General features: G+C 46.7%; 1 protein-coding gene across 1 annotated transcript in view; it reads right to left on the bottom strand.

Annotated features, from left to right (window-relative positions):
- Positions 1-1,986: 1,986 nt before the first annotated feature.
- NAPB (NSF attachment protein beta) overlaps positions 1,987-11,679 on the bottom strand; it is a 63,475-nt gene continuing 53,782 nt past the window's right edge. The window contains exon 11 of the mRNA XM_075339319.1: positions 1,987-6,703. Within this exon, the coding sequence (XP_075195434.1) occupies positions 6,599-6,703 (105 nt within the window). The 3' untranslated portion in view covers positions 1,987-6,598. The remainder of the gene's footprint in view (positions 6,704-11,679) is intronic.

Raw genomic sequence — 11,679 nt, 5'->3', positions numbered from 1 at the left:
ATGCTGTACCAGCTGTATAGAAAAACATGTGGTTCTGCACTTTTGTTTTACACAGAGAATATGCTGATAACTCCTCCGCCTAATCCAGGAGGGTATATACAACGTGCGACCAAACAGTGCAATGTATATAGTACAAGCATATCTATAAGTGCACTTCTGCACTAGTGGGGTTAGCACCACAGGTGCTGCTTAACGCCTGTTACAGCGATTGTGTGACTATCAGAATGCCAGGGTCTTCCACACTTGTCTCTGTATCGTACAGAAACTGCACTAATGGCTGCCAGTGTCCTTGTAGAGAAGGAAGCCGTGGGCGTGCCTGAGAAAGTGCGGGAATCCGGATTCACAGTGCACACAGTGAGAGGGGTGGAGTATGCAAAACATACTCCAGCTCTCAGCGCTGCTCTATGCAGCGTCACGCCCCTACCCTGACTGTCAGGGCTGTGGGCGGTAACGAAGGGAGATTAGGCCCAGAAGCCGGGGACTCGAGTTAACAGCGCGGCCGCCGTAAAAGCGCGGGCCGCGCTGAAGTCCCCGGCGCACCACAAGTGCCAGCCGCGCCGCCGTTCCAGCGGCCGGCGCGACCGATTCATAAAAGTGGCCAGCGTCCCGCCCCTCTCCTGACTGGCAGGTCTGGGGGCGGGAACGAACGGAAGCAGGCCGCAAAAGCCGGGGACTCTAGTTATCAGCGCGGCCGCCGTAAAAGCGCGGGCCGCGCTGAAGTCCCCGGCGCACCACAAGTGCCAGCCGCGCCGCTGCCAGCGGCCGGCGCGACCGATTACTGGAAGCGGCCAGCGTCCCGCCCCTCTCCTGACTGGCAGGTCTGGGGGCGGGAACGAACGGAAACAGGCCGCAAAAGCCGGGGACTCTAGTTATCAGCGCGGCCGCCGTAAAAGCGCAGGCCGCGCTGAAGTCCCCGGCGCACTACAAGTGCCAGCCGCGCCGCAGTCCCAGCGGCCGGCGCGACCAGTTCCCATAAATGAGCCTGCTTCAGCGAGGCTGAATGAGGCCATGGCACAGGCGCCGCAGCGCTGATGTCCCCTGGCGCACTACAACACCCAGCATGCTGCGGTGTGAGCGCCAAATGCACGGGGACACAGAGTACCTTGAGGAAGCAGGGCCATGTCCCTGATGTACTCCGCTCCATCCAGCATCTTCTCCAGGGGCTGTAGATGGAGCACGGTCTCAGTGCCTGGAGACCGGTAAATCCCACTTCACCCAGAGCCCTGTAAAAAGGGATGGGGAAGGAATCAGCATGTGGGCTCCTGCCGCCGTACCCGCAATGGGTACCTCAACCTTACAAACACCTCCGACACAGTGGGGTGAGAAGGGAGCATGCTGGGGACACTATATGTGTCCTCTTTTCTTCCATCCGACATAGTCAGCAGCTGCTGCTGACTAAAAAGTGGAGCTATGCGTGGATGTGTTGCCTCCTTCGCACAAAGCACAAAAACTGGTGAGCCAGTGATCCCACTGGGGGTGTATAGCCAGAAGGGGAGGGGCCTTACACTTTTAAGTGTAATACTTTGTGTGGCCTCCAGAGGCAATAGCTATACACCCAATTGTCTGGGTCTCCCAATGGAGCGACAAAGAAAGGCTTTACACACTACGATGTCGACAGCGACACCGGATGTGCGTCACTTTCGATTTGACTCCACCGACATCGCACCTGCGATATCGTAGTGTGCAAAGCCCGCCTAAGTCTTAGTGTGGTTGACTAATACTCATCCCGCTCATTCACTATCTAGGGCTTATTTCAGTGTCAGCCGGGGTCTAGGTATCCTGATCGGCGTACAGGTGCAGAACCTATCTAGGGACGTCAGGAGAGGCAGGGACTAACAATAGGTTTTACCAGCAGTCACCATCTTCCCCCTTCCCTAGAGATAGGGTTTCCCCTCCCCCCACCCCATTTCACCATTCATCTGTTATTCCCCCATACGAAGTGTAACAGTGTGTCTGGTAAGCAGATGGAGGAAAAAACAAAAACTATTTTTTTGCTGTTGCATACTGTCACTTTATTAACTGTACAATGTGCACACAAAAAGACACAGTATTTCCTGCTTAGAATTATTAGATATTGGTTACAGAATTATACACCGAGAAGGAAGACAGATTGTCCTTTATATAGGTTGGAAACTGCAGCATGACATTTTGCACAACAGCTGACACATGCCATCCACTATTTAATAATATATCCATAAAATCTAAGAGTTTACTAAGACACACAGGACGAGACACAAGACTACAAAAAACTACTGTGTCATATTACTGTGACACAGAGAAGTATGCATATTCTCACTACTGTGCAAAAATACTGTTTTCTGATCATCATAAATGAAATAAAAATACCACATAAAAGAAAATAATCTCACAAAAGTCAATAAAGTACGAAACAGTCAGAGGCTTCAGAAGTGACGTCCCAAGTACAAAATGGGCTGTGCTACGCGAGTCACAAAAACAAATAAGAAAAATGCACATACAAATACTAGAAGATAAAAATAAAATCTTATTACATACTCTGCTGTATTGTAAATCAGGTCATATAAAATAATAGAGCAATGACTGTATGCTGAAAGAATTTCATATAAACATGGTCAAATTTGCCTGCTGCCTATGCACAGTGAAAGCAGACAATATTTATCATACAAGAAAAAAAAAAAAAGTTAATCTGGTGATCTGATTGGCTAGATTTGCACAATTCAAGCAAACTCAAAGCCCACTAACAAAATTTATAAGGACACAGAGCAATAAACCCAAATACTTTTCCTTATCCCCTGCACACAACTTATTAAAGGGTTGTCTTATTTTAAATTAGAAAAATTGCAAACTGCTTTAAGAAAAAAGTATCTTTGCAATTTATTAAAAATTCTCCCTGTTCACAAGAACATTTTTAAATTTTGTGAACTGCTTGTTGCCTAGGATACTGGAATCCTCTTCAATCTGTCTGTGGTTCCTGGTCTCCTTGGCAAGGATTGCAGCTTTTAAAAGCTATCTTTGTTGCAGCTTGTAAGCCCTTCTCCAAAGCTGGATGAATCGCTGGATCTGACCATCTTCCGTGCCACTGCACCCCTCCGATGGTGCAGAGACAAATCTGCCTCCGCTTACAACATCTGAGAGCAAATAGTTTGGTCCATAGACACGACAATGCCGCTGTCAGAAACGTCAATAAGGAGTGCACCACACCCCCATAAGCAAGAAGCCAGGAGGCAGATGAGAGGTGCACTCCTAAACAAGACAACCTCTTAAATATATTCTTGGTTCACCTATCAAACTGTCAATAGGGGACATTACTGTCTTAAATGAAACCAGCAAAGCAGAAGATGCGCCAAATTTATCACAAAGAAACATCTTGTAAGATATGTTAGAAATCTTTCTCTTCCTTAAACCACCTCTTGATTGCCTTGCTGAAAGAGAACCCGATACCAGGTCAAAAGATGCCAATTTTTGCTCTTATGTTATGCTCGTTGTTCCCTTAGGTCAGTGGTCCCCAACCCTTATGACCTTGCGATCCATATTAAGCTCTGAAAGAGGATCCCGAGCCACATCTAGCTCCCGCCCCTCACTGCATTGACACCCAGAACCACCACCACCACCGGTATAATGACCGCAAAAGCTTCTCCACAGAAATCACACTGAGGTAGTAAAACCAAGATCCAGGGAATCCTAGCCTACCCCATTCAGATCTGGTCTTCTAAGTGGACCTGATCACAAAAGTCACCATCTATAGACCTGCTCTTCATAGCCGTTTGTTAGATCAGGGGCTTTTGCACTAAGTTGGCAGACAGCCGCGAGCCACTTGTGGTTCCTGAGCTAAAGGTTGGGGACCCCTGCCTTAGGTGTTCAGTTTTTTATTTTTGTTTTTAAATCAGCAATACAGTTCCAAAGATATGGGCCTTTTTATTTAGTGCTACTTTTTATGGTCTGTTCAAAAAGGACGTCTCGAAGGATTCTCTAGGCTGTGTCTAAGCTGCTCTTCATGGTCTCCCTTGAGAATCCGGCTAGCCACACTCTTGGTACAGGCCTTAGAAATTAGTACCAAATAAAAAGGCAATATCTCCAAGATGGTATGGCTGATTAAAAAAAAAAAAAACAAAACCCCACAAAAACATGAAACTTTATTCCACTGCTCCCTAGAGTAAAAGAAAAAAAATACCACTTTTGACCTAGAATTCTCTTTAATATTAATATTTTGTGCCAAATGCGGCAATTTAGGGCATGTAAGTCACACTCTTTTCTAAGCCATGCTCCATGTGTCTAGAAACTTTCCAACTCTATTAAAAAGAGCCAAATGTGTAAAACACAATAAATCTGCTCCAAAGCATTTCCACCAGTTTTTGGCACAAATTGAGCCTGAATTATGATGCATTTAGTTTATTAATTTACCCCAAGCTTTTTTCTTAAAGTGGATTGATTACTATGGACTAGATTAGTGTTTCTAATACCAACTTAAAGAGGTGGTTCACCCATTTTCATTATTGGCCACATTGAGATTATGTTGAGAAACAAGTTTTCTCTCAAATAGCTTGTAATGCCAATAGTGCCTGTGAGCGGTGCTATTGAAGACCAGTCACTCCTTCACGTGACCCCTGGCCTCTGTGACCTCTAATGTCACATCAACTTCCAGTTGACCTGACATCACTGTGTCCGGCCCCAGTCTTCCTGAGTGACTGGGCTGTGGGCGGCGTTTCACCACTTTTCACAGCCCAGCATCTTCCTGCTCCCTCCTTCACTCTAGAGTGACTCTAGCAGGAGCGATGCTGGGCTGTGATGAGTGGTAAAACGCCGCCCACAGCCCAGTAACTCATGGAGACTGGTGCTGGCCTCGGTGGTGTTGGGTCAACAGGAAGTTGACGTGACATCACCAGACATCAGAGGTAAAGAAGCCCGGGGGTCACGCGAAGGGGGTGAGCGGAGCACAATAACGCCACCCAGAGGCACAATTGGCAACACAAGGTAATTGAGAGAAACCTTGTCTCTCAACATAATATCGATGTGGCCAATAATGAAAAGGAGTGAACCACTTCTTTAATCCAGGAGGTCGTGTGAATCCTTCTACCCCAAGAAAGTAGGCTAAGGCTTGGGCTCCATGGCAATGTCTACAAGTCATGGCAAAATTGTAAGACTTGCTCATATTTCATCTTTTCCTATAGTAATCAGGTTTGTTTTTGCATTGGCTGCAAGTTTGTTAGCAACGTCGTCTATATGCAAATGTAGTAATATGCCATGCAGCCCTAGCCGAATTCAGAAAAACATATCAACAAAATAGAATATATTATGAAAGACAGAATTCTACCTAAAGTCTATACCTTTAATATATTTATAATATTCATTTTAGTAATAATTTGATTTCTACACCATTTCAGTCCAACCAAGATTAAATCAATGGAAACATGTTTCCAAATAACTTATGGAAAATGTAAAATAATTCATAAAAAAGAGCCACAGTACTCTGAAGGTGGACACAATACAAGAGAATCATACCCCCCTAGATCAGTTATATGACCGTATGCAATATATTGAGATACCTATGTTACACACATCTTATTTTACAAACTTATTTGGAATACTTAACAGATAAGCCCTTATACTGAATATGACTAAGGCCTGGTAAGACAACTAATATGTCTTCAAAGTGATGTATTCGTCGCTGAACCATGAGCTATGTTGTGGTGCTACATCGCCTACCTAAGGCTAGGTTCACACTTGTGTTGGAGACTGCATTAGGCTCAAAAGTACAGTTTGCTGTGCTTTTTTTTCCTGTTAAGTGACAGACACCCAAGCAGAAAGAGAACAGTCAGTTATAGTAGATGGGGTCCATCTGATGTCATTTGTGTCCATTAGTGGACTGACCTGTTTCTTAAAGGAATTCTGCTTTTATTATGGAACTCCGAACTCCAGTGTGCACCTAGCCCAAGTGGTTTAATTTTTAGCAATCTATTTAGCATTTATTTCTTAAAAAAAAAAAAATCTAAATAGTAGGACTGGTAAAGAAAGAAAATTGAAGAAACAGGTTCCCATTACTAATTTTCTACTCTAGGCATAGACCCAAACCAGCAAACAGTCGAAACCTTGAGCAAGTAGTCTGTTTTTTCTGACCCTAGAGGGAACGTCGGCTTGGCAGCAGTCACTGGCATTCTCTGGCTCCTTTTGCTTTATTAATCAGATATTTCTAAAAATAATTTTTTTTGACAACCATCCCAAATCACCTCCATACAACCGCCCAGGTATCATAAACTGTCAAGAGTGACAGTCTTGCTTTCCTCTAGTTATAGGTTCATAACCCAAAATTCTTTTGGCATGCAAACTATTAGGACAGTCGACTTAATGGCCGCTTCCACTGTGCAGAGACTGGGGATAAATTCTAAAAGTATAATAATTACACTTACTCGTTCAGTTATTGGCTTCACACATGAATTCCCTCCATCCTCAAACATTTTACATAATTAATTTGCTATGAAATCCCTTCAGTGCGCGATGACATGCAGCCATTAACATCGTGTTGTACTACAGACTAGACTGGCACTGAAATGGAAAAGTAAATTGAAACTGCAGAGACCGAATCAAAGAAGGACCAGGCATGAATTCACTGTAAATCCCTTCTTCATTTCAAGTCTCCATCGCCATCTCCTTGGATTGATTTCTTGATGCGGAGTAACATGGTTGTCAGCCATTGATCCAAACGAGATATTGAGTCAAAATCCTTCACCTGAAATGTGGGGAAAAGAAAATAAAAAAAGAAAATCACATCTTATTTATTGCTGTCCAAAAGGTTTAACTGGCCCCTTCCGATACTCACCGTCACCAGTCCGGTCCTTGCCACATCTTCAGATCCTCTGCTGCTCGAGATGGAATCTTCAGCACAGTTTGAGCGGACCAGACATCCGGCTGTCATGGTGCCCAGTGGAATTGCGCAGGAGGTCATGGACGTCACAATGTGCACCATAAACGTCCATGTGCATTCACACAACCCACATGGATGCCATGACACCCGGATGTCCGGCACAATGCAAGAGGCCCGAAGATTCCATTACGAGCAGTGCAGAGGATCAGAAGATGTGGCGAGAACCAGACCTATGGTGGTAAGTAGCAAAGGGAGTGAAGTCAGTATAACAATTTTTTTTTTAACCTTTTGATGCCCATTAAGGTTCAGAATACGCGCAGAAGCAAATTACAAAAAAAAAAAAAATCTGAATTTTGGCAAATGCCGATTTTATAAAATTCAAGTAGAACTCTGTTTCACTCTAATGTATTCTCTCATTTCTTGTCAGCAGGTTTTTACTATGTAATCAGAGCACACCATGATGTAGGGGATGAGAACCCAATGACAATCCATAAAATCAGTGTTTTAAATCAGCAGGATATTGTCTCTACAGGACAAGATGACTTGTGCCACCTATTAAACCTCGTGCCACCTATTAAACATGCTTTGTGTAACCTTACAATCACCACTCATTAGCAAATTCCTGTTAACACAATACAATAACCTGCTAATCAGTGGTGTGGATGGGGTTATGAAGCGCTCAGCATTCAGAGAACTGCTAGATCTGCAACAGAGAAAACTGAGATTCTACCACAATTGCTGCACCCAGCAAACTAAATAATACAGTGCTGGAATTAAGGTCTTTGCCCCTACATTATGTTGTGCTCAGATGGCGTAATACAACCTGGTGACAGATTCCCTTTAAAAGTTGTCAAACTTTCACAAACAGTTTTTTATTTTTTTATAACTTTGCAATAGGTATTGGATAAAAATGTTACATTTTGTGTCTACAGTGCCTATGTGGATTTGCAAAGTGTTCGGATTCCTGCCCCCTGAAGACACAAGCATATTAATGTACAGAGTATAGAGAATGTATGTAATGTAGGGTAAGACTGTATAGTGCAAAATGGAGCAGTGTTAGGAATTTTGTATAAAATAGAAATGTAAATAAGATATTGCTTAAGTAGGACTTGCTGAGCTATTAGGTGAATGCAGGGCAAGGAAATAGTTAAGCTGTGGCATTATCCCACATGGGAAGGAGCCAAGCCCTTCCCCTCTATGGTCAACATCCGCAGCTAGTTCTGACCATGAACGAGCGACATCAGCAGAGAAGAGTCCGGAGGAGAACGCTTAGCATAGGCTTGGGCGAAGAGGCGATGCGGGAACGGAAAAAAAACAAGGAAGATAGTCCTGTTCGGTGGTGCAGTCACTTTGCATATGGTGACTTATTGTGGGTGGGAAGACGAGGATCCGATGGAGGCTATAATGACTTGTACACACTGTACAGTGGTGCTAGGCTGGGTGGTAGTAAGCAGACTTAAAACAGCTGCTGAAGAAAAGGAGGAGTAGGTGTATCTAATAGAGTCCTATACTAAAGAAACGTACTACATGATGTGTGCCCGCTGTTTCATGCTAGAAGTTGAATGTGTTGAACTAAAAGACTTATTACAACAGAATTGTTTGCCTTGTTGTCCATCTTCACTCTGGATGTGAGCTGGTTCTGAGACACCGGTGATGTGCAGCCGCCCTAAGGCTATGTGCCCACAGGAGTTTGTACCTGCGGATATATCCACAGGTACGGCCGCAGATTTCCCGCAGCTGTTCGCCGGAATCCGCAGCTATTTTTAGCCGCGGTAGTACAGCGAAATAGCTGCGGTAAGCCTGCGGACATTCATGCGGATTATCTGCGGAAGTCCCGGCCCTATCTCCATAGTGGAGGGCCGGGATTTCCGAAGGCAATTCCGCAGAAAGAATTGACATGCAATTACGAGCGGCTGCGGGACATCCGCAGCATGTTCCGCAGCCGCACGTATCTGCAGCATGGACACAGACACTCCCCATGTCCCATAGGATAACATGGGGAGTGTCTGTGCATGCTGAAACCTGCGGATTTATCTGGAAAATCTAGAAAATCTGCGGATTATCCGCAGGTTTAATCTCACGCGGGCACATAGCCTAAGGCCCTGTGCGCACTAGGTGTTTTTACCTGCAGATTTACCCGCGGTTTTGCTGTGGAAATTTGTTGAGAAATGTTTGAAATCTTTCTGCAGACATTTCCCAGCAAGACCTATGGGAAAAAAGAAGGGAATTTTGTTTACTTACCGTAAATTCCTTTTCTTCTAGCTCCTATTGGGAGACCCAGACAATTGGGTGTATAGCTTCTGCCTCCGGAGGCCACACAAAGTATTACACTTTAAAAAGTGTAACCCCTCCCCTCTGCCTATACATCCTCCCGTGCATCACGGGCTCCTCAGTTTTGGTGCAAAAGCAGGAAGGAGGAAACTTATAAATTGGTCTAAGGTAAATTCAATCCGAAGGATGTTCGGAGAACTGAAAACCATGAACCAAAAGAACAATTCAACATGAACAACATGTGTACACAAAAGAACAAACAGCCCGAAGGGAACAGGGGCGGGTGCTGGGTCTCCCAATAGGAGCTAGAAGAAAAGGAATTTACGGTAAGTAAACAAAATTCCCTTCTTCTTTGTCGCTCCATTGGGAGACCCAGACAATTGGGACGTCCAAAAGCAGTCCCTGGGTGGGTAAAAGAATATCTCGATAAAAAGAGCCGAAAACGACCCCCTCTTACAGGTGGGCAACCGCCGCCTGAAGGACTCGCCTACCTAGACTGGCGTCTGCCGAAGCATAGGTATGCACCTGATAGTGTTTCGTGAAAGTGTGCAGACTAGACCAGGTAGCTGCCCGACACACCTGCTGAGCCGTAGCCCGGTGCCGCAATGCCCAGGACGCACCCACGGCTCTGGTAGAATGGGCTTTCAGCCCCAAAGGAAGCGGAAGCCCAGAAGAACGGTAGGCTTCAAGAATCGGTTCCTTGATCCACCGAGCCAAGGTTGACTTGGAAGCCTGCGAACCCTTACGCTGGCCAGCGACAAGGACAAAGAGGGCCTCTGAACGGCGCAGGGGCGCCGTGCGAGACACGTAGAGCCAGAGTGCTCTCACCAGATCTAATTAGTGCAAATCCTTTTCACATTGGTGAATTGGATGAGGGCAAAATGAAGGTAAGGAGATATCCTGATTGAGATGAAAAGGGGATACCACCTTAGGGAGAAATTCCGGGACCGGACGCAGAACCACCTTATCCTGGTGAAAAACCAGGAAGGGGGCTTTGCATGACAGCGCTGCCAGCTCCGACACTCTACGGAGCGATGTAACTGCCACTAGAAATGCCACCTTCTGCGAAAGACGTGATAAAGAGACATCCCGCATCGGCTCGAAAGGTGGTTTCTGAAGAGCCGTTAGCACCCTGTTAAGGTCCCAGGGTTCCAGCGGACGCTTGTAAGGTGGGACTATGTGGCAAACTCCCTGCAGGAACGTGCGGACCTGCAGAAGCCTGGCTAGACGCTTTTGAAAAAATACGGATAGCGCCGATACTTGTCCCTTGAGAGAGCAGAGAGACAAACCCCTGTCCATTCCGGATTGAAGGAATGAAAGAAAAGTGGGTAAGGCAAAGGGCCAGGGAGTAAAACCATTATCAGAGCACCAGGATAAGAAGATCCTCCAAGACCTGTGATAGATCTTGGCGGACGTTGGTTTCCTGGCCTGTCTCATAGTGGCAATGACATCTTGAGATAACCCTGAGGACGCTAGGAGCCAGGACTCAATGGCCACACAGTCAGGTTGAGGGCCGCAGAATTCAGATGGAAAAACGGCCCTTGTGACAGCAAGTCTGGGCGGTCTGGGAGCGCCCACGGTTGACCCACCGTGAGATGCCACAGATCCGGGTACCACGACCACCTCGGCCAATCTGGGGCGACGAGAATGGCGCGACGACAGTCGGACCTGATTTTGCGCAGCACTCTGGGCAGCATCGCCAGAGGAGGAAATACATAGGGCAGTCGAAACTGCGACCAATCCTGAACTAATGCGTCCGCCGCCAGAGCTCTGTGATCTTGAGACCGGGCCATGAATGCCGGGACATTGTTGTTGTGCCGTGACGCCATGAGATCGACGTCCGGCATTCCTCAGCGGCGACAGATCTCTCGAAACACGTCTGGGTGAAGAGACCATTCCCCCGCGTCCATGCCCTGTCGACTGAGAAAATCTGCTTCCCAGTTTTCTACGCCCGGGATGTGAACTGCGGAGATGGTGGAAGCTGTGGCTTCCACCCACTGCAGAATCCGTCGGACTTCCTGGAAGGCTTGACGACTGCGAGTGCCGCCTTGGTGGTTGATGTATGCGACGGCAGTGGCGTTGTCCGACTGGATCAGGATCTGCCTGCCCTCCAGCCACCGATGAAAGGCCAATAGGGCTAGATACACTGCCCTTATCTCCAGAATATTGATCTGAAGGGATGACTCTATCGGAGTCCAGGTTCCCTGAGCCCTGTGGTGGAGAAAAACCGCCCCCCACCCTGACAGGCTCGCGTCCGTGGTGACCACAGCCCAGGTGGGGGGTAGGAAGGATTTTCCCTGCGACAGAGAGTTGGGAAGGATCCACCACTGAAGTGACGTCTTGGTTGCAAGGGAAAGAGAGACGTTCCTGTCGAGGGAAGTCGACCTCCTGTCCCATTTGCGGAGAATGTCCCACTGGAGTGGCCGCAGATGGAATTGCGCGAAGGGCACTGCCTCCATCGCTGCCACCATCTTCCCCAGGAAGTGCATGAGGCGCCTCAAGGGGTGTGACTGACCCCGAAGAAGAGATTGCACCCCTGCCTGCAGCGAAAGCTGTTTGTCCAGCGGTAG

The sequence above is a fragment of the Anomaloglossus baeobatrachus genome, chromosome 3 (assembly GCF_048569485.1).
Source record: "Anomaloglossus baeobatrachus isolate aAnoBae1 chromosome 3, aAnoBae1.hap1, whole genome shotgun sequence".
NCBI classification, from domain to species: Eukaryota; Metazoa; Chordata; class Amphibia; order Anura; family Aromobatidae; genus Anomaloglossus; species Anomaloglossus baeobatrachus.
Note: the sequence above shows the minus strand (reverse complement) of the source record. Positions and strands in the feature narration are given on the sequence as shown.